Here is a 23,602-nt window from a genome sequence, read left to right on the forward strand (position 1 = left end):
TCTGTTGCTCTGGCCACTGAATCAGACAGGAAGAAGGTACCAGGTACAGGCTTTCTTCACCAAGCTCCTCGCCGCCCTCTCCCAAAGCTGCAAAATAGGTCCCGTCATAGCACCAGGGGCTCCCGACACCCAGGCCCCTGGTTGTCAACACCCCTGGGATTCCCAGGGAGTCTATGCAGTCCCCAGAGTCAGCTTGGGCCCCTAGAGACCTGTTACCCCAAAGCCTCTTGAAAGGTTCAAGAGGTTGTTCAGAACTTCCTAGCAGAACAGGGAACAGCAGGGCAGAAGTGCACAGATGGCTCGGGGACAGAAGTGTAACGGGGAGGAGACCGTCAGATAAAACCACTCAGAGCTGGTGTCCACCCCTGCCACTCCCTCTCCTGACCACAGCATAGCTCACACCTGCCAATAATACACTTGAACGTCTCCACACCAAGCAGACACCCGTGCCCAGCAGCCACTCCTCTGCTGGGCATGTGACAGCCTTCCATCTGTGCCCAGGATGGCCTCCCCCTCGATCTGGGCTGCCTAATGCAGCAGCCACTCGCCACAGGTGGCTATTTAAATTTAAACTTAAATTCATGAAAATTAAATGAAATCACACCTCCATTCCTCACTCACACTAGCCACATTTTAGGTGCCCAACCACCACATCTGGCTAGCGGCTATCATACTGGACAGTGCAATTGTACATATGATGGATCATGGCGGAAAGTTCGATTGCATGGGACTGCCTGAGAAACTGTCTATCAACCAGTGTGGTGTAAATGATGTTCTCACATACGGGCGTTTAGCTGCATTCAGGCCCCTGGGAACAGCCTCCCTACTCCCGTGCCTCTTGCCCTGCCACTTTGAACACCCTTCGAGCTCCTACTCTGGGACACGTGACCTCCTTTGACCTATGAGACAGTTGTGACTTGGTGTAAGCAGAGGTGTGAATATGTGTGCATTCTGCCACCACCATGAGGACATCTGTGGGCTGGCCTGCCAAAGGGACGTGGACGCACATAGAGCATCAGGCAGGACCCCAGCCATACGTCAGCCGCGGCCAGTGGCACGATTAGCCTAGAACGGAACTGCCCACTTGATCCACAGACTCACAACAAATAATAAATGACCGTTGTTCTAGGTCATTAAGTTTGGGGTCGGCTTGTTTCTCAGCAATAACTGACAGAGTGAGCTTATCAGACACCTATATCTCATATGCGTTGTGACAACTTCAGTGAAAGCACAGGGCTTCTGTCTTAAAAGTAGCCTCATACAGGGGCAGCTGGGTGGCTCAATCAGTTGGGCATCCAACTCTTGGTTTCAGCTGTGGTCATGACTTCAGGGTCGTGAGATCGAGCCCTGCATCGGGCTCCACACTGGGCATGGAAAGCTTTATCCCCAGTTTACAGATGAGCAAACTGAGGCACAAAGTGGCTGGAAGATTTGCCCAAGTGTTTAAGGAACTATCCTACGTTCTAAGTCCACAGCTAGTGCTCAGAGCCTATTCCATGACTTCTCCCCTGGTGGGAAAGAGGGCTCCCCTACACATTTTCCCCCAGCACCCCAGTGCTGCCGTGCACTCTGGTCTCCTCCCTGACACTGTGTTTGGTTTTCCGTGACCTCTCTTGCTACTAGCGGGGACTAGACTTACTGCTGAGCTTGTCATCCTGGTGAGATGGGCAGCCCAGGGTTGACTGCAGCAGTTTGCACAGTGCCTGGCTCGCTCAGGAAGTTTGTGGAACAGGCATGAAGTGAAAGTCTGGGCGGGGAATGTGTTGGGAAAAGCAGTCTGGTTGAATTCCCACTGTTTACTGTAAATTTGATTTGGGGGGACTGGATGGGCCAGGGCGTGCCTGTGGGGGCCCATGGGCATCTCAGGCTCTGGGAGAGAGCAGCTTGTGTGACATGGGCAGGCCCAGAGTGTCCTGGAGAGGGGGCTGCTTGGATGTGGGCTTGCCTTTGGGAGTGAACTACACGTATGGGCCGGATGAAGGAAACATCCCAGACTCTGAAACGTGGCTTCTGGGTTGAGACTTTGGGCTGCAAGTGACAGAAATCCAGCTCAAGTGGGCTCAGGCAGGAAAGGGTATTCTTTGGCTCATAGAAAAATCCAGGAGAAGCCAGATTCACAGATGTACAGAGGCTTCATTGACGTCATTGGGATCAGGTGTCACTTTCATACCTGCTTGCCTCTGAGTTGGCTCCAGTCTTGGGGAGGTCTCCCTTTGGAGGAGAGAGATGGCTCATGCAGGGCTGAGAGAAGTTTGGGCCCTAGTTAAAAAAAAAAATCAGATGCTAACGAGAGTGGGTTTGCATTAATACGTGGTGGAGCTGGGCCCTTCAGATAAGCATTCAGATCCTTCTGAATGCTTATTCCCCAGTAATTTGTTCCAGCTCCCCCTGCTCCCTTCTTGCCCTGGCCTTGTATCCGGACCTCTTGGCCACCACAGAGGAAAGAACAGGCCTCTCTCCCAGGTGCTCCTCCAGAGTCCAAGGATGGTGCTCAGTGGACCATCTTGGACCATCTGCTCACCCCTGAACCCATTAGGATGTGAAGTTCAGGTTGGATTTGGGCAGTCACCCCCACTGGAAAGAGAGTGGAAGAGGAGTTCCATCCAGGGAAATCAGGCACCTGGAGCAGGACAGGGTCCCAAGCCTCAGGGCTGGGGTGAGGACGGGACGTTAAGTCACGGGATTGGAGCTGGCCCAAGGCTGGGCCCACTTCGGTCAGAGAAGGCATTGGCCTTAGCTCACCTGCCTTGGGTCAAGGAGTCTGAGCCATGAGCACAGAGGAAGGTGCGGGGAACTGGGGACCAGGGCCAGGGTCCATCACCACACATAGCCTCAAGGACAGGACTGCCAGAACTTTCACTCCCATTGGGTGGAAGCAATGGGGAGAGAAAAGGAGGTCATCACAAAGGACTTTCTGGCCACAGGATGGGTTGGATGGCAGGACATACTCCTCGTGGTGGGAGACACTTACCCTGGGGCTGGACGCTGGGACCAAATAGATGTGTCAGTGTTTTCCAACCTCTGTTCAGTGGTCACTGAGGCAGACGTGAGCCCTGGCTTATGGCAGTGGCCTGTATCTGGTGGGGAGCATTGGGGTTGAATCCTTCCTGCTTAAAGATGCTTCTTTCCTCCCCCTTCTCCACTGCTCAGATATCCGTGGGCTCCAAAGCTTTCTGGATCAGGCCTCACGGCTGGGCCTTGACGTCTCTTTACAAAAGGTGGACAAGAACATTAGCCACGTATTCACCAGCCTCTTCACCACCATGAAGACGGAGGAGCTGAACCGCTACCGAGACACGCTACGCCGCGCCATCCTTCTGCTCAGCCCGCAGGGGGCCCACTCCTTCATCAACGAGGTAGGTGGTGGGGCCTGGGGCCACAGGAGCCTCTGCCCAGGGTGCCACAGTGGATCACAGGTGCAGTCCACTCATGCCTGGCCAAAACGGATGTGGGGACTCCTAGGTGCTGGGTCTACGGCACAGGCCGGAAAGAGTTAGATCCTGAGCACAGCTTGGCTCCTGACTGGTCCCTAACAGGTAACCCAAGGCCTACCTAGGCAGTGAGGGGCTGGGGGCAGGTGGCAGGAAGCCTATTTACAAGTGACTGCCAGAGATTTTGGAGGCAAAACTCAGGCTGTTATTTGTTTGTATCATTGTTTTAATTTTGCCCTCTTTGCTGGAGGGTGTAAGCCTCTAGGGATAAAATACATTTCCCGCTTTCTGCAGAGGTGGGCAGCTCTGCCTTTGCTGTCTGCGAGGACCTGGAGGAAGTGTCAGTTGGATATTGCCAAATGATACTTGGTGCACGGGCCGATGTTTCTGGTACCTGAGCTATCCAGTGATTTTTTTTTGTAATGCCTTTATTAGGGATTAGGGCCTTCCAAAGAAGACAGGGCCCACCAGTTTAACAAAGAATTTAGTAACTTGAGAATAAACAACTAGAAATATGATCTGAGCTGGCTGATGGTGTCAGCCCTGGTGGTCTGATGGCAGAAAGGTGACGAGCTGGAGTTGGCAGGTCCCTCTCTGGCCTAGGTGGGTTTTTGTGGGGGGAGGGGGAACGTGCTGGGGGCGCGGTGTGCCTGGGAGCAAGGGTGGCCCGAAGGGGTCACAGGGTGGCCGAATGCTGTCTGTGATTTCCTCTCCAACCCCAGTCACCTACTTGGCTTTCTCTGATTGAAAGGAAAATGAAGAGAAAGGCAGAATTATACTAATTCCATTTGATGTACTTTGGTTGCTTACTCCACTTTCCCCTCTAATTAATTATTACTTAAAATGCTACCTTATGCATCAGGAACCAGCACGAAGCCCACTGCTGGAGAACTTAAAATTTGGAACGCTTAATTTGGTGCAATTGGCTGGCAGCCCTGCCGCCCTTGGCTAATCAGGCCCCAGATCACGCTGGTGGTCAGCCAGGCTGTGATGTCCTGTCGGCACTCGGCATTTTCTCTGGAACATGTTCCCCTGTAGGAAGTGATCCAGGCCAGTAATGGGCAACCTAGGATTAGCAGCACTAATGTGTCCAGGCTTTCTCAGAATGTTCCCAGCAGCGTATGTGCCAGTGTCTGCTCATAGGAAGGCTGTTCTCCTTGCTTAAGTCCCCTGGCCGGGGCCGGCTCCAGTGATGCTGTCTGCTCATCTGTTGCCGGCCTTCTCCATCTCTCTTCTCGCCAATCCCTTGCCTCCTGTCCTTGCTACCTTTCTGCCTTGCCACTGCCCTGCCGTGAAGCTTGGGGGTGGGAAGAATGTTGGTTTTGGAGTTCACCAGATTTGGGGTCAAGTCCCGTCTCCTCCACTTAACTGTTGCTGTGACCTTGGCTGCCTTGCCCTCACCTGCGCGACCTCGGCTTCTTCATCTGTAAAGTAGGGATGAAGGAGACAAGAGTCATGGGAAAGCGTGTGGTACATAGCTTCTCGGGAAAACATCTGTTCTCTTTCATTTACATATTCATTGTTTCCCTTCTAGATGAATTCAGCCCATGCTCTGTTTCTAGGCCCTGCAAGGATTTAACATGTAAACAAGACTGGCCTAAAGATACTATTTCCAAGTGGTTAATTATGCAAACGCCTGCAGCGTTGGAAATACTTGGCTTGGCTTTGGCCTGGTGCCTTCTTGATCCCCCTGCCTGCATTTGCGAAGTCTTGGCTTTGCTGGGTGCTACAGAGTTGGAGATGCCCCAGGAGTGGCTACTCTTAGTGTCGGGCAAGAGTGACAAGCCGCTGGGAGGGGTGGCCAGAGACTGTGGGGGAGGACGGCACTTGGGCCTCGTGCCTTCATCTTGAGCTGGTCAGAGTCTTGGTTTTTGATTTCATGTTCCAGGGGGTGCTGGAGGTGGGGAGGGAGCTTCATGTCCTGGGTAGCCACCGTGGTCCTGGCTTTTTGTGTGCTTTCCCTAATGCTCACATTTCGCACATGAGGCAACTGAAGTCGACGAAGTTCACTGTTGCTTCAGGTCCTGCAAGTAGCCACTAGGGGGACTGAGCAGGAGTCAAGTCCAGATGTGGACTTGCGCTCCAGAGCCCGGGCTGCCATGTTGCTGGGATGATGGTGGTGGGTAGATGTGGTGTGCCGCCTTCACGCGGGGGGACGGGGTTCACCTGCTTCTGTCCAAGGTCTGGCAGAGGTTTTCAGGGCGCTTATGCTCAAAGAATTTTGGTGCATGTACTAAACACAGCACGGGAGGGATTTCTAGACTCTGGCAGGGAGTGAGACCTGGAAGGCTGGCTAGCTCCGGAGGTCCCCTGGGAGAGACCTGGGCATCCCAGCACAAAACCTTCATTCACTGCCCGGAGGCACTGCTTGGGCTTTTCCAGCAGACTGACCCAACCTCTCCTTTGTTGTGACAAGGACAGAGGGTGTTCACAAGGCTGATCCACTGCCAGGACATGTCCTGAATTTTATGAAACTCAAAACACTGTTATGGGCCAGTAAATGGCCTCAGAGCCCCGGTGCTATTGATGACAGGTGGCTTTTGTACCCAATCAGGACTGGCGCGTATGAGCTGCAGTGGGGGTGCGGTACGCTGCTCCCCGGGCTATAATTGCTCCCTTGCCCACTCTGAAAGCCTGGCTGATGGGAGGAGGGAGGTAGACAGTGCTGCTCGAATCTTCTACATGTTGCCACGTGTGAATCTGTTGGGAAGGCTGGCGCTTTCACTATCGTTAGTGACAAATTCTGGTTGACACAGAGTTGGCTGCCTGGGAAGCGCCAGGCTGTCCCCATGCTATGCTGGGAGTGCTTCTCTGTCCAGTGTCCAGGATGCACGCTTTCACTGCCGGGGCTCAGCCTGCAGGCCCATGCACCACCAGCCTCCCTGCGATCCCTCTTTACCAGGGGCCATCCTGGCTGGGGGCTGGGGGTTTGGGGAGTCCGGCCTTGGTAGTGGGTGGGTGACGGGGGTGCAAGCAGGCTGAGGCACTGGGTGGGAGGGGTGGCGTGGGCTCAAGATAATAGGCCCCCTCAAGATCCCCTCACTTTTCACTGCTCAGTCTCGAATCCACATTCCCTGCTCTGAGATTTTTTCATCGTAGTCTAAACAACCACCCCATCAGTGCCTTATCTTTAAAAGGCTCCTCTTGGGGAGACTGGGCTCAGGGGTGGCAGCACGCTGATCTTGGACCTGGAGCCCAATGTGGGGTGGCCTTGGGCACTGTGGAGGGCACAGACCATAGAGAACCCTTTCTCCATCAGGGCCTATTCTGCTCTGGGCTTGGCAGTGGAGCTCTGAGTAGGGGTAGGTGGCACTTTTTAATCACCCCAACTGGGAAGTGAGTTGAACACATTCTATCCTCAGCTAGACCTTGGTTTGTCTCTAGACCATTGACTGCTTAAGTGGGGCTTCAGTGGGCAGTGATACCCGCTCTGATGCTCTCCTCATGTAGCCTGGCAGCCTGAATCACTGGGCAGGGGAGGTGGGGAGGGGGGTGTGCTCTCCTCACTCCAGGGCCATGGGAGTCCTGAGAGGGGCCGAGGGCAGAGGCTTTGCCCGAGAATCCTGTCTGGGGTTGTTGGAGCCTTCTCCTTTCTGCTCATAGAATCCTTCTTTCATTTCGCTAGTATTTAAGTAGCCCGAGTGCTGTGCCAAGTTCTGTGCTGGACACTGAGGCTATTGCCCCTGCTCACATGGGGCTCCCAGCTTGATGGGGAGGATGGAGGTGTAAACAGACCCCTTTGCCTGTCAAATCAGAGTTGTGGACCAGGTTCTGTGAGAGCACCAAGGATGGAGCAATGTCCTCTGGCCAGGGAGAGATGGGGGTGGCCAGAAGGTCAGGGATGCTTCCTGGAATGGGTGACACTGGGGCTGGATCTACAGGAATGAACCCTCATTAACCCCGTGGCCAAGGTGGGGGCTGAGGGACGGGGTCTGGAGAGCCCCAGTGTATGCAGGAACTGTTGTGGGTGTACCAGCTGGGGAGTGACTGGGGCGGAGGTTTTGGGGTATCAGCAGGAAGGGTCCCTAATCCAGGATGGAGAGTCTGAACTTCAGGACCAATTTGTTCTTTGGGCCCCCTTTGGGGTCTTTGAAGCTAAGAGCTTACAGTGCTCTCCGTAACCATGGCCCCAGTGCCGAGAGGGTTATGTATGTCTTCCTGTTCTTTCTTCTTCAGGCCACATTTGATGGAAAGACCTCTGGTGCACACTCAGTTTTGGCCCTGGGCTTCACCTCGTCTTCCTGGAGGAGATTCCATCCATCAGTCCATTATCTGTCCATGTGTCCTTCTGTTCGTCCGTGCATCCATCCATCGATCTGTCCTTCCATCCATCTCTCCATCCACCCACCTAAACACCCATCCGTTTAGTACAGATTGGGTGCCTACTACAGACCAGGAACCATATCAAGTACTGGTTGGGGACATAGAGGTGGTGTCTCCTCCCGGAGACCTGACGTGACGTAGAATATTGTGGCTACACACCATGACCACAGTCCTGCTGGGCATTCCCAGTGGGCTGGCTGAGTGGGTACACCCCGGGTCTTTCATCCACTGAGGCCTCCTCTGGGCATCAGGTGGGGGGTGCCCTAGGACTCTCACTTGTCATTTCTGTGCTCCTGTCTCTAGTTGGACTTAGGCTTCTCTCTTTCCTTTTTGTATCCTCTTTGTTTCCTCCTCTCCTTTCCCTCTCTTTTCGTTTTGCTGGAAAGAGTAGAAAACTTGAACTATTTGAAACATTTATGTGCTTTATGGAGAAGAGTTGCCACTCCTTGCTCATGGTTCATGGGGCAGACAGAGCAGCCTGCTAGGGCCCTGGAGCCTGAGCACTGACTAGTGCACCCGTAGATATTGGGCAATCTGTCTGTCCCACAAGAAAGTGAGCCCCTCACGAACAGGGACTGGGTGGTGTCCACCTCTGTATCTTCCAGGAGCAGCACAAGGCTGGTCCACAGTGGCTGCTGAGGGAATAAAGGCTTGGAGATTTTGTATTTCTCCCCTCCAATAGAAAGAGCTTGAAGCTAGGTTTTCTTGTGTGTGTGCCTTGATTGCCTTTTAGGTTGTCTTCAAGTTCTTGGTCAGCCTGTCAGCAAGGGCCTTGGTCTTAAAACTTCTGCTTTTGGGAAGGCTAAAGTTTGCTTAAGAACCCTGCCTTTGGCCTGGGTGGGCCAGCAAACAGGAGTGGCTGCTCCTGTGGTTGGGACATTCCCAGGCCTAGCTTTGGCACAAGGTAGGGGAGAGCAGTGTGTAGAGAGGTAAGTGTCTTGGGAGAGGATAGACGATAAAAAGCGGTGCAGGCCAGTGTGGGAGACTGGACACGCGTGCACACACATACACACAGACACACATGCACACAGACACAGACTGATAGAGTGATACCGCTAACCAGCCACACAGCTGGTACAAGCAGACCCTCTGATGAGCACAGTCTAACAGGGACAACCGCTCCCCTCCCGCCACCCTGTGCAGACCTACACATAAATATGTGCGCGCACACACACACACACACACACACACACTCACTCACCACCAGGATAAAGGCATTGCTGGTATCAGAGCAGGCTGGGGAAGGCATCGCAATGTTGGGAAAGACATGGCAGTTACTAAGTGATGGTTGCAGCAGGTAGCAGTTACCTTTGCAGTGAGACAGATATCAGTCATTTCTTATTGTGGCAAGAGAGTTGGGAGAAAACACAGTGAGGGGAACAGCCTATGGGTAGGACAGCTCCCCCTTACTCTGGGAATGGGGGGGTCACCTTTCACCCAGATTGCCAGGAACAGGTGAATAAAAGGAACAGAGGTAGAAAGGGCCACTCCTGATATCCCTCCTCACCCCTGCCCAGGCTTCCCAGGCAAGGAGTGTGGCTGGAGGCCAGTTTAATCCTTACTAGAAGCACAACATGGGTTAGCTCCTGGCTTCGAATCAATTGCTTCTCAGAGTTTGTTGCAGTGAGTGAGTTTGCTCCCACAATTTGAGTATAAAGACTGTGCTTTAATTTTTTTTTAAAAGATTTTTATTTATTTATTTCACAGAGAGACAGCCAGCCAGTGAGAGAGGGAACCCAAGCAGGGGGAGTGGGAGAGGAAGCAGTTTTCCCAGCGGAACAAGGAGCCCGATGTAGGGCTCGATCTCCGGACCTTGGGATCACGCCCTGGACCGAAGGCAGACGCTTAACGACTGAGCCACCCAGGCGCCCCCAAAGACTGTGCTTTTTAAATACATTTATAGCAAAGGAAAATTAAGTAATCTCAGTGTTCTGTTGTCCCACATGATATATGCAAATATTTCTTACTCCAACATGGTAAATCTTCAGCAGGCGACTTTATCACTCAGAGCTAGGATAATTCTGTGCCATTTAAGTATCATTTACCAGAATATTTTAAATTACTAATTAATTATAGAAGATTAATTTTTAAATGTGGCCCTGCATTTGCTTTTAATTATATCCCACTGTTTACAGATTTTAAAGCCTTAGTACTTCAGCAAAAGTGCTGTGGGTCTGAGAAATTCATGTTTTCCCCTCAGAAATTCTTAAAAGTGAGCTCATGAGGAAGAGCTATTGTGTTGGGTTTGTTCTGGTAGGTTTGGAGCTCAGGGATGCTCAAGGCTTGGGGCCTGGCTGAGATGGGGAAGGGAACAGAGACTCTACGTGGCCACTATCCCTTTCCTTTTCTGTCCCTCAATCCTTGCAAATCCCTGTGCATGCTGGGGAGGTCTTCGTGGGTTCCCTCCCTGTGGGACCTGCCACATTTGGAGCACACCTCCATTGCCCCTGTTGTCCCAGGGCCTGCGCGGTACCCACCATTTGTTTGGTGACTCTTTGTACGTGTGAGAGCAGGAGCTGGGACATGCTCATCTTTGTGAATCGCCTTTTCGGAGCCTGTGGATGATGGTTGGCACACGGGTGGGTGAAGCGTGGAATCCCAGGAGCTCTGACCTCTGTCGTGCATGTGCAAACATTTTCTAGAAGCTGCATTGCCCAGTGGGCATACCGAACACATTCTTGATGCTCTGACCCAGTAGGAACACCTGAGTAAGCCAGTGTTTTGAAAGAATTTGATGTTTGATTTTTAATATTTCAAAGGAGCATCCAAGGCTCATCAAGGGAAAATGCTTGAATGTTGTTGAGTCTTCTGGTGTTTGTTTTGTGGTTGAGTCCTATTTCTATTTTGAGTTGCATCTTGAATCACGCCACCCCATTCCTGGAACTCAGGAAGGTCTTCCTTGGCTGCCTGGGAGCACTGTCTGCTCCTTCCTGGGGTCAGAGAGTGAGACGGTGAACCTGAAGCGTGGGCCGGAGTCACCTGGTGTTCTTCCCTTCCTTCGTGGGCCATTAAATAGCTGGCAAAGTGTCCCTTCCTCCCTGCGGACATCTCTGCGGCTTATTAGCCGTAGCCCCTTTGGCTGGGGAGCCAGCAGGCCTGAGAAATAGGCGTTTACAAAGGGAGACAGCCCACAGCAGTGGAATGACTGTTACCCTTTCTGCTTCTGGATCCCTGAGGGTGTTCGGCTTTGGGGGCTTCCCCTGAGGTGGTGAGTCAGCCCATTTGTTTACTGAAGGGCTGAGTGGGGAGCCCCAGTGGGGAAGCAGCAGCAGAATCTCCCCAGCACTGCAGGAAGCCAGAGGAGGGCTGAGTGCATCAAGAGAGGCAGAGGTGAGGCGAGGTTATCCCAGTCGCCAGGATTCATCTCACAGAAGCTTTAGGTGAGGTTATCCCAGTCGCCTGGATTCATCTCACAGAAGCCCTCTGTGCCGGGCAGCCCACATCTCTTGCCGTCCTCTGCACGCTTCCAAATGGGGCCTTCACTTGGTACCGGCAAACACTTGGCCTTGGTCACCTGCCGGAGGAGAGAAGACCTCTGCATCGGTTAGCTGGTGCAGTGTAACAAACCCCCCCAGAACTCGGTGTCGTGAGACAACAAGCCTTTGCTGTCACTCATTAGTCTCACAGTCCGCAGAGCGGGGTCAGACACAGCTGACCTTGTCGGGCTTCTGGCCGCACCTGTGGTCAGCTGGCCATTCAGCTGGAGCTGGCTGGTTAGGAGAGCAGCTGGCTGGCTGTAAGTTAGAGTGACGGGGTGACCGAGCTGCGGGGCTCTCATCGTCACACACGCTAGCCCACACCTACTCGTGTGGCCTCAGCAGAGTTCTGAGAGGGCAAATGCAAGTGCTCTGGGCCACTTGAGGCCCGGGCTCAGGCCTGGTGCCTTGTGGCTGCTGTACATCTCCTGGCCAAAGCAAGCCAAGAGGTCAGCCCAGATTTAAGGGGCAGGGAAGGGAGACTCCTGAGAAACTCCTTGTGGGGGAACGTGCAAAATCACGTTGCAAAGGGGGTAGGTACACTACAGGGTGTTGAGCTGGGGCCATTTTGTAATCTGTCTGCTGTGCCCCAGTGGGCAGGTGAGCTTCCCAGGACCAAGCAGGTGTCCGTGGGTCTGTGGGTGATGGGAACCACACCTTCTCTCTCCTACTTCATTTAAACCTGGCTCAACTTTGGAGTGAAAGTGGCGAGGAGGGTGTTGTGGACCAGAGGGAGAGATGGGACAGGCCTTTATTTATCAAGCTTATGCAGGCCCACTGACTCACCTCATCTCCACAATGCTAGGAAGGAAAGGCTATTACAGAGCATTGGAACTCGGGGGTTTAGGGACCTGCTCATGTTCTCAGGTCTAGTGACACAGCTGGGATGTAATTTCAGAACTCCTTGACTCACAGCCCAGCTATGTTCCACTGTGTGCCATTGTTGTCCTTGACAGAACAAGGGAAGCCCATTTTCCTCCTAGAACATGACAAGGGTGGACTCAATGAGCATCGCCATTGAGGAGCAGGTGAGATGGGGAAAGGTGGATGGAGCACCTTTGAGAGAGCATCTGGGGAATGCAGGACACCCCCCTGGCCCCCACGGTCCTGTCTCTGCCAACACACCTGCAGAGAGTATGAGGGGATGAGCAGGCTGCCTGTCCCTCCCTCCTTGGTAACCAGAAGAGCAACTTCCATGAGACCCCAAGGTCACCAGAGAGTCCGAGGGCGTTTACTTAACCCTTCTGCAGTGTGGTCAATGGGGCCAAGTTCAGGCAGTCCTGGTTCAGGTCCCATGTCCTCACCATGCAGCTTTCTGAGCTTTGCTTCCCCATCTCTATAGCAGATTGAAAATGGATACTTGACCCACAAGGTTCCTCTAAGAATTAAGCATGGGGAATATTCTGGGGTACAGGTCCCCTCTTTTCTTTCCTTCATAGGGCTGGCCACCAGAGGGTTCCCAGTAACTGTTGTGTAGACGGGGAGACAGATAAGTCTTAGAAAATTTAAGGATATGGGCACTTAGAGCATCAAGAAAAACGAAAAATCTTCTTGACTCCAGGCAAGGTCAACATTCTGAGTTTTGAAACGCATTAGTGGTTGTCATTAGGGATTCTCGTGGTGACCTGCTGCTGGGTCGATTGACCGAAGGAGAGAAGCGGGCATGGTTGAGGGACTATTAGCAGGCGTGTCTAATGCTCATTTCTCAGCTGTTGGCTGTGGTATCTCCCTCCCCGCAGTGTGTTACTCACATGTCTTCAGTATCTGCATCCATGAGCGATATCAGGAAGAAAGCCAGGGACAAGGGCATGATTGGAGCCGAGGAGATTGGGGAGGAAGAAGTTGCCATGTGAAGGTATGGGAGAAAAGAACCAGATGCCAGTGGGATGCCGAGGAAGATGTGTGGCAGGAGAAACACGCATGCATTCCCCAGCTCCAGCCACAAAGGCCTGGTACACTGGCAGGTGCGGAGGGCAGAGGTTGGGTTCCTTCCACATGGTGGGACAAGAACTACTTTAATTTCAGCAACAAGGGACGGGGCAGAAGACCTGAGTGTGTCCCTTTTTTCCCTCCTTCCCACACCCCACCGATTCCTTTCCTTGCAGAGGAACTCTGAGAACTTCAGCTGCTTGGGCGGGGACACAGTGGGGCCTCCTCGGGGTGAGGGCTGCGGGCAACACAGAGGAGGGGCATTGCCTCAGGAGACACACAGTCAGGCCCCTGCTCACTGCCAGCGCCATCTTTTCATCCTGTTTACTGGTCTGTGATAACACTACTTTCCCTGACGGTTGCTGTGGGATTTAAATGAGATAAAGCCCCTGAGAAGGCCCAGTGCAGGGCTGTACTCCGTGAATGGTGGTTTTGTTACTGGGTCTGTGGTGTGGCTGGCTGAGACTATAGAAGCAGTCTGTGCTGCTGCGGTCAAGGGCAGATGTGCTAATGGCTCCAAGGAGCCGTGCTATGGCCAGCCTGGCGGGAAGGCACCTCGCACATTCTCTGTGGGAAAGCATAGCTTCTTGGGCAAGGTGAGGAAAACCGGATGCAGGGTGCACCCTGCATGGTAGGGGATGGGGCTAGCAAAACGTGAGAAGGTGCTCACTGCCCTCAGACAGTGCAGCTGGGATTGGGGCCTGGCCTCTCATCATCCCAGCATTGAGCTGGAGAGACGTTAGAGTCCCGAGGGTGGGGGCAAGGGGAGGGCCTCTCCGTGCCCCCTGCCCCCAGCCTCTCTGTGCTGACTGGGCATGTGCAGGTCCTGCCCAGGAGTAGGCAGGAGTTACTCCCTTCTGGGCTCTCGCTTGCCTGTCCACGCAGGCACCGTAGCTGGTGGCTTCTCAGGGCTGCTGGTTGCTGGGCTTGATAGAAGGAGGAAGAGCTGCTGGTGCTTTCTGCCTGCACGGTTACTTTTGGGTTGAGAAACCCTCCTTTCACAGCCTGTTGGGTGGCCAGCCATCACCAAGACACAACGAACGGGCCCCTTTCCTGGAGGGAAGCTTTCCTGGAGAAAGACACAGGCCCTACTCCTAAAAAGAGCTACCAAGCTTAACTGGAGGGAAAGCTCACCCTCGGGAAGAACCGCAAGCAAGAGAACCGGGTGCCCAGTGGGAGACAACTCCCTGGCGAGCACGGCCCCTGGGGTGGGCGAGGGAGCTGTGTGTCTGCTCTTCTCTCGCTGCTCTGCAGTGGCCACGTGGGGCCATCCAGTCCACGTAACCACGTGAACCACTCTTGGGTATCGTGTAACTTGGGGCTTTTGAAGACAATCAAAGATCAGATAAGAATGGCTAAAGCCTGCCTGTGGAATGCCAGCCGGGTACAACTGAGTCACAAGTCTGAAGGCCCACGATGTCCAGGCAGGAATATTACAGCGCAGAACAAATGGGCTGTGAGAAGGGCCAGCAGTATAGCAACTGTGGGTGTCTGGGGTGGGGGGCATCCCTCCCTGAAGGGGACAGTCAGGCAGGCTCCACTGAGGTTCTCGTGTGAAGGCCTGCTATGGCCCGTGAGTTCTGTGTCTCAAAACGAGCCAGAAATCTGGACTTTACTATGAACTCTCTTAATTTTTAAGTGTTGGCAACTAATCACAAAAATTCTAAGCTCTCTGTTGGCCAGCTCTGCCTGTGGCAGGCCTGATAAGGCTTGCAGACTGTTGAGTGGCAACGTCTGATTTATGGCTTATACACCGTCAACTTAAGCGTATTAATATGGGAATAGCATGAGGCGAGCCCCGTTCTCCTTTTCCAGGCCTTTCTCCCTAGGCACCTGCAAGCATCCTTAGTGCAGTGTTCCCAAGAGTTCCTGTTTCTCTCCTGGATTCTGCAGACACCCCCCTTGTTTTCTGTGCAGCCAGTATTCTTATCCTTGCTAGTCGGTGCCAGGGTGTTGCTGACCTGCTTTAGGATCCTTCTTTGTATTTACAGGAAGGTCTTGCCTTTAAGCGTGTGGAGGTCAGCTCTTTAGACAGAGGGTCATCATCGGGTTTTGGTTTGTGCCCCTCACAGTGCTCTGCAGTGCTGCTGCTAGTTCCTTGTCCCGGGGTGGGTAGCTCAGGATAGCTACTGAATCTGATAAGGGGGACTGGGCGATTTCTTAAAGGCCTGGCTGATGCACTGGGTGATTCACTGAGCACCGACTCTTCCGGGCCCTTTCTGAGCACTGGGCAAGCGCCTGAGAGTGAGGTTGGTCCCTTCTTACAAGTGAGATATGGTTTAGAAGAAAAGGAAGGGAGCCTACAGCCCAAGGCAGTAAATATCAGCCCAATCCAGCCCAGCCCAGCCCATGCTTGCCTGGGATGCTGCGGCCTACAGACTAGTGCCTGTCCAGGTCTCAGTTTGCTTCTCTTCAAATGAATCAAATGCCTATTGAGGAGCTAATGTGAATCAGGCCCTATTTTAGGTACTGGGGATACTGAATGGCTGAGGCAGACAACGTCCCTGACTTTAAGGAATTGACATTCCGGTGGAGCCAGGGGGCGGTCACTAAATAAATGAATAAAGTCGAAGTAATTGAGGTAGTGGTAACCTCCACGAAGAAAGACAAAGCAAGGTAAGAAGAGAGTGGTTTGGTGGGGACGCCATTTTCGATGTGGTGGTCGGGGATGGTGCGACCAGGTGTTTGTGGGGAGACCAGGAGTTGTTTGTGGAGAGAGCAGAAGGGCATGATGGAACCCATCAAGCAAGGTCTGGCTACAGAGCGATTTCAGCAGCTGGAGTAGCATGTGGAAGGGTCTTGAGGGCAGAATGAGCTTGTCATGCTGGAAGATCCATGAGGAGGAGGGTGTGCCTGGCACAGGGCGAGCCAGGGCAAAAGTGGTGGGAAGGGAGCATGGGGAAGGACCCAAGGTCAGAGCCCAGAAGACCTCGTAGGCCACTGTAGGACTTTGGTTTCAGTCTAATGGGAAGGTTCGTGAGCAGGTTAGCAGCAAGACCTGGAAAGGGACCAGGGTGAAGCTGCCTCTCTGCCATTCTTCGGCTCTGCAGGAAGTAGCTCAGGGACATGGAAAGTCTAAGGAGATGGTAGATCAGAGTTGCCAGGCCGCAGGAGGCCGATGTATGTGGAGCTGAGCAGGGCCACTTGGGGCAAGGTGCTCCCTCTGCCCACTCTTCTTGCTGGAGCCACAGGGAGGGCACGGGGCCCCGGGTGGGCGGCCTCATTCGGGGCTCCCTTGCATGGACCCTTGCTGTGGGAAATCAGGCAGGCCCCTGCTTCATGTCTCACTCAGCGAGTTCTCAGGGGTGGGCACAGCGTCCTGGCAGCCACCCATGGCGGCTTCCTGCGAGGAGCAAGCAATCAGCCTGAAGAGCTTTGCATTTTATTAATATATGTGACAATGCGACTGTCTTGCTGCTCCAAAGACTCTCCTGGAAAGGCTGAGAGGACACGCCCTTTGCAGAACCACCTTTCCTCTATCCTTCACCAGGAAATTTAGGCGAGCAGCAACAACAACTAACCCAACCAGGACTGACTTTCCTGAACTCCCTAATGGGAGCCGGGCAGGACAGCTACTGAGCCCAGTGCAGCCTCGCCACCTGTGGGCCTCCGTTCGTTCGCACTTGTGCCAATAGGTAAACACATTTGGACCGCCGTTGTACATTTGTGTGTGTGTGTACGACAGGGGACAGTTTGCTCCTGTGCCCCACCCTTGTCTGCCTGCTTCCACACTAACAGTTTGGGGCCTGTGAGACGTCCCCTGCCCCCACAGTGGGCCCACCAGTGTGGTGGGAGATGGTGACATGGGACTCCCCTTCCACCATCCCACCCTTTGTGGCTCCCAACTGCAGCTGCTCCCCACCCCCACCCAGCCCTTACCATCACCTGTAGGTTCTAGGCTGTGACTGTGTGGCCACAGCTGTGACCTCTGCTCTCTGGGTTGTCATTTTCCCCTTAGGACAGGATAGACTTGGATAGTGCCCCTTCTCCTGCTGTGACCCAGTGGATTCCAGTCCCGTTCCTGCCACTCATTCCAGACCCCCAGGGGACTTGCAGTGTTGGGGGGGGGTAGGCAGGACTGGCATTGCACATAGTCTGGGTCTCTTGGCTCTGCTGCCTCGAGGCCTAGTTCTGTCCTCTGGGCTCAAGCACTGCCCAGCCCACAGGGGAGGATGCCGAAGAGCTGTGGTGGGCTGGGACCAAGCGCTCCAGGCTGCTCTGCCTTGTCTCCCACCCTTCTGCCCCTGCACCCAACTCCGGCTCTCCAGGTGCTCAGACCCCCAGGGGTGGCCCACAGGGCCAGTCCCATAGTCCCATCGGGGGCCACGACTATAGCCTCGGCATAGTGGGAAACTGCAGAGGCAAATAAAGGGTGGGAAAAACCCTTTTCTCTGTGTCATGGGGAATGCTGTTTGCACATTTAATTCGGTGGCCACTTAAAAAAAAAATCATAACTTTCTCTTTCTGTGGAGGGAGGTGTTCTTTCAAATCTGGCAAGTTTTAGCTTCCGAAAGAAGGGAAGTTGCATAATAAGCTAGCTGGGCACCCAGATTGGGCTCTGGAGCCAGGGAGAGGCTGAGCAGGGACAATCCGGTCCAGGGCTGTGTCTTTCTCTTCCACTTGTCTGCTGTTTCTTTCAGGGAGAAAACAGCCCCGCCCAGAATGGCTACCTGCCCCAGGAAATGCAAAGCAAACACATCCCTGCCTTATTAGTGGCTAAGAAATGTGCAGAGAACAACTCTGTTTCTCCCACAGGGTCAGGTTGGGGCTTTGGTGTGTGGCACATGGGACCTGTCCTCCAGAGGGGAGGACATTTGGGGCAACAGAAGGAGTAAGGGCTTGGAAGTTACACAGCTGGGCTCACTCTGAATCTGAGCTCACTGACAGACTGGGGAAGCTTATCCCTGCCTACCCCCAGTGTTGTGGTGAAGTTCAAAATGAGACAACGTGTGGGACAAGTGCCCAGTATGGTCTGACCTGGAGTAGGTGCTTAGTGATAACTGTGCCCTGTTCCCTCCCACAGTGCCCCCCACTCTGGTCTGACACTCAGTCTGGAGCTAGGCTATTGTCGCCACTCCCATTTTCCAGGTGCAGAGACTGAAGCACTACAAGGCTGTACTTGGGGGCTTGGGGTCTCCAGTGGAATTCTTTTCTTTTCTTTTCTCTTCTTGAGGGGGAGGGGCAGGGGGAGAGGGAGAGAGAGAATCCCAAGCAGACTCCACACTGAGTGTGGAGTTTGATACGGGGCTTGATCCACAACCCCGAGATCATGACCTGAGCTGAAGTTAAGAGTTGGACGCCCAACCGACTGAACCACCTAGGCGCCTTATCCAGTGGAATATTTCAAAAGAAACTCCGGATGAGGAGCCATGGAGTGGGCTTGAGGGGAGAGGAGTCAGGGCAAGTAAGATTGTACATGGCCTTTGGAGTTCGTGCATTCGAGGTTAGAATCCTAGCACTGCTATTATGGCTGGTGGCTGTGGGCAAATTATAAAAGTGCACCAATCCTTTGTTTTCTCATCTCTAAAGTGGGGATAGCACATAGGTAGAACTACATCATGAGGATGTGATGAGAGTTTGACAAGATGGTGGACTTGCCTAGGTCAGTTTCTGGTACATAGTGAGTACTCAGTACACACTCCTGGTATTACTGTGGTGATGGTGGTGGTGGCGATGGTGATGATGATGATGATGATGATGATGGTGGGGGTAGTGGTGGTGATGATGGTGATAGTGATGCTGTTGCTGGCTCTGATGGTGATAGTTGTGGTGATGATGATGATGATGGTGGGGGTAGTGGTGGTGATGATGGTGATGGTGATGCTGATGCTGGCTGTGATGGTGATAGTTGTGGTGATGATGGTGATGGTGGGGGTAGTGGTGGTGATGATGGTGATGATGGTGATGGTGGGGGTAGTGGTGGTGATGATGGCAATGATGATGGTGATGCTGATGCTGATGCTGGCTCTGATGGTGATAGTTGTGGTGATGATGATGATGATGGTGGTGATGATGATGATGATGATGATGGGGGTAGTGGTGGTGATGATGGTGATGACGATGATGATAATGACAGTGATGATGGTGAGGATGATAATGAGTATGATGATGACAGTGATCGTGATAGTGATGATGATGATGATGATGATGATGGTGGGGGTAGTGGTGGTGATGATGGTGATGGTGATGCTGATGCTGGCTCTGATGGTGATAGTTGTGGTGATGATGATGATGATGGTGGGGTTAGTGGTGGTGATGATGATGATGGTGATGCTGATGCTGGCTGTGATGGTGATAGTTGTGGTGATGATGATGATGATGGTGGGGGTAGTGGTGGTGATGATGATGATGGTGATGCTGATGCTGGCTGTGATGGTGATAGTTGTGGTGATGATGATGATGATGATGATGGTGGGGGTAGTGGTGGTTATGATGGTGATGCTGATGCTGATGCTGGCTCTGATGGTGATAGTTGTGATGATGATTATGATGGTGGTGGGGGTAGTGGTGGTGATGATGGTGATGACGATGATGATAATGACAGTGATGATGGTGAGGATGATAATGAGTATGATGATGACAGTGATCGTGATAGTGATGATGATGATGATGATGATGATGATGATGATGGTGCAGCTTGTGCTTCTCATTAGAATCACTGCCTTCGTCATTATCTTTGTCTTACTTGGAGACATGAGTAACCCAGAGGTCTTACCCCATCATAGAATGTTTAAAGGCAATTTTTATTTTGTTTCTGGATTGATGGCCGAGAGTGATGTCAGGGGCAAGGGGTCCCCACTGTGTGGGGTTAAATGGGCCCAGGGATCCCTGTGGTTGTGGGGGCTGTGCTTGTGGGGTCCGAATGACTGTTTCAGCGCGATGTTTGCACCAGGAGCATCAGCACATTGGGGAAGGGACAGAGCATCTTTCTGTCCCACAGCAAGACCAGGGCTGTATAGTAAGCTGAAGTCAAGTTGGCTTCTGGAAGAAGGATCTGAGAGCTATTTGTTCACTACCATGGCCCTGATGTTGGACCTTTGCTCTGGTTATCTACTGCAGTGTGATAAACCACCTCAAAACTTAGTGGCTTAAAACAAAAATCATTTTATTATCTCTCATGTTTTCTGTGGATCAGAATTTTGGTTAAGGGCTCAGCTTGGTAGTTTTGGCTCAGAGTCCGTCATGCTGTTGTAGTCAGTCATGGTGGCTGGATCTGGAAGAATGAGGGGCCAGAGCAGCTGGAGACTGGCTGGGCTTCTCTCCTTCTTCATGTGGTTTGTCTGAATATGCTAGTTTGGGCTTCTTCACAGTAGGGTGGCCTTAGGGTGGCAAGATTTCTTACATGGCTTCCCAGGGCTCTGGTATAAGTGCTCCAGAGAGCTAGAGGAGGCTTAGGCTTATCTGTTCCAGAGTCCTGGCTGGATCCAGCATGAGAGAGGGGCTAGGGTAGTATATTTGGCTTTTGTGGACATTCATGGTCCTACCATTTGAGAATGGTCTAAAGGTGGCTGACGGGAGGTGGTGTTTTTGTCAAGGCACAGAATGAAATCCCAGTCACTGTGAACTTGGAGCCCCAGCCAGGCTTGTGAGGTGCTAGAAGGATGGAGTCCCAAGGTGGGGCCTTCCTGTTCCACAGCAAGCTTAGCAGCCCCCTAACGTGGGCTGTGCTGTCTCTGCCTTGTCATAGATTCTGAGAGTCCCTTCCTCCTCGTGGTTGCTCTTCCTTCTTGTTTTGGAGGGAAAATGAGGTCATGAAGGGATATGTGACTCAGGGACCTCCCAATGGGCCTAGACAGATCCCTGGAGAAATTCCTTTGTCTAAGGACCTTGGCTGAGCCAGAGCAAGGCAAGTAGTGGTGGTCGGCACTGGGGTGTGTGAGAGATGGAGCCCATCTCAGAGACAGGGAGGCCAGGAGCCCAACCTCAAGCCAGCAAGGAGCCATGCCATCCTGGGGACGGTGGCAGCCTGCAAACAAGGTGTTCTCCTTGGCATTGTTTCCCTCATGACAAAGGCCCTTCTCATCAAAAACTGGTGTTTCTAACCTCGATAAGCACACAGAGAATAGTTACACTGAAGGTAATATTTAATATTTATGTCCAAACGAGCAATACCTTGACATTAATTATCCTGTTATAATTAAATCTAGTAATCCGTTACATTGCCATATAATGGAATGTGGTTATATGGGACTCTAGTGAGAATAATGGAGTTCTGAAGAGTAGAATTTGTAATTTAATACCTGGGAACAAAAGGTCCGCATTGCTGCTTATGAGTTTTCACCTCATCTTTTTGCTCTAGGGATTTACTCATCATTAAATAAGCATTTGGTAGAGATTGCCCCAGAGATGCACAGTAAGAGCATTGTGCCTATCCTTGAGGCGAGTAGGCACCATTGACAGTGGGGGAGGGGGTAGATGTAAGTGTAGGGATGATTGGGGTGCCCGCCAAAGCCAACACATCCGTCCTAGGGTGAAGGAAGGCTTTCTGTAGAAAGGTGTGTCTGAACTAGGTCTTGAAGGACAGACACAAGTCAGCCAGGAAAAACAGTGAGGGAAGGCCATCCCAGGGAAGGAACCAGCAAATACAGGAACATGGAAGAGAAACACAGGAGGGTTGGAGGATGAGAGTTTTTTTGGGAAAAAGCCATAGAAGTTTTGCTATGGCACCCTCGAGAGAGGCATGTAAAATCATCGCAAAGGAGACCATCAACAAAACAAAAAGGTAATTTACCGAACGAGAGAAGATATTTGCAAATGGTGTATCTCATAAGGGGTTTATGTCTCAAACAAATAAAGACCTTATACAACTCAATACCAAAAAAACAAGTAATCCAATTTAAAAATGGGCAGAGGTCCTGAATAGACATTTTTCCAAAGAAGACATCCAGATGGCCAACAGACACACGAAAAGATGCTCAACATTACTGATCACCAGGGAAATGCAAATCAAAATCACAATGAAATATCACTTCACACCTGTCAGAATGGCTAGACTCAAAAAGCCCAGAAATAACAAATTTTGCTGAAGAGGTGGAGAATAAAGGAAACCTCATGCTTTGTTGGTAGGAATGCAAACTGGTGTAGCCACTGTGAAAAATAGTATGGAGTTTCCTCAAAGAAATTAGAGATAGAAATAATTGCAGTACTGGGTATTTACCCAAGAAAAACAAAAATAATTCAAAGAGATATATGCACCCCATGCTTGTTGCAACATTATTTATAATAGCCAAGATATGGAAGCAACCAAAGTGTCCACTGATAGATGAATGGATAAAGAAGATGTGGTGTGTGTGTGTGTGTGTGTGTGTGTGTGTGTGTGTGGGCATGCGCGCACATAATGGAATATTACTCAGCCGTGAAAGAGAATGGAATCTTGTCATTTGCAACAACATGGATGAACCTAGAAGGTATTATGCCACATGAAATAAGTCAGATAGAGAAAGACAAATACCACATGATTTCACTTATATGTGGAAACTAAAAAACAAAACAAAATAAACAAACAAAAAGCAGAAAGAGACCCATAAATACAACTGATGGTTAGCAGAGGAGAGAGGGGCCAGGGGGAGGGGAAAATAGGTGAAGGGGAATAGGAGGTACAGGCTTCTAGTTCTGGAATGAACAGATCACGGGGATAAAAGGTACAGCATAGGGAATATGGTCAATGGTATTATAATAGCTTTGTGTGATGACAGGTGGCAGCTGCACTTGTAAGCATAGCATAACCTATAGAGTTGTCGACTCCCTGTGTTGTACACCTGAAACTAATGTAACATCATGTGTTGGCTATCCTTCAATTAAAAAAAAATGTTAAAAAAAAAGAGGTATGTCAAGGAGTAGGGGCAAGGCTGTGAAAGAACACCACATTCTATGCTGGGGGTCAGGAACAATCTTGAAGACAGAGGGAGCCACTGCCACATGGGTGTACCTCCGCACCTCTGAGTTGCCAAAGCTCTGAGTGGACTCAGGGAGTGTGATGGATTGGATGGCAGGCCCGGGACCAGCGAGGAAGGGTGGTGCCAATATTTGAGTGAGTGTTGACGTAGCACTGAAGAAGTTGGGGATAACTGGGGAGAAGGAAACACTTTTGAGGACTGTTTTGGAAGCATAGTCTACAGAACTCAGGATGAGAGTCCAATTCTTAAAAATAAACTTTTAATTTTAGAATAGTTTTTGATTTACAGACAAATTGCAAAGATGGCACAGAGAGTTCTCGTATACGCCGCACCCAGGCTCCCCCAGTCTGAGCATTTACATTAGTATGGTACATGTGTCAGCATTCATGACATTATCGATACATTTTTTTGTTAACTAAAGTTCAGGCTTTATTCAGATTTCCTTAGTTTTTACTTACTGCGCCTTTTCTGCTCCAGGATTCCATCCAGGACCTCATAATACATTAGTCATCCTGTCACCATAGGCCCCTCTTGGTTGTGAGAGTTT

At 51.7% G+C, this 23,602-nt stretch overlaps 1 protein-coding gene across 1 annotated transcript in view; it reads left to right on the forward strand.

The window, feature by feature from the left end:
• Positions 1–23,602, forward strand: part of GRID1 (glutamate ionotropic receptor delta type subunit 1) — a 687,404-nt gene that overhangs the window by 222,765 nt on the left and 441,037 nt on the right. Inside the window, exon 4 of the mRNA XM_040623983.1 lies at positions 3,151–3,356. Coding sequence (XP_040479917.1) covers positions 3,151–3,356 — 206 coding nt within the window. The remainder of the gene's footprint in view (positions 1–3,150; positions 3,357–23,602) is intronic.

Source organism: Ursus maritimus, unplaced genomic scaffold, assembly GCF_017311325.1.
Source record: "Ursus maritimus isolate PB19 unplaced genomic scaffold, ASM1731132v1 scaffold_7, whole genome shotgun sequence".
Lineage (NCBI taxonomy): Eukaryota > Metazoa > Chordata > Mammalia > Carnivora > Ursidae > Ursus > Ursus maritimus.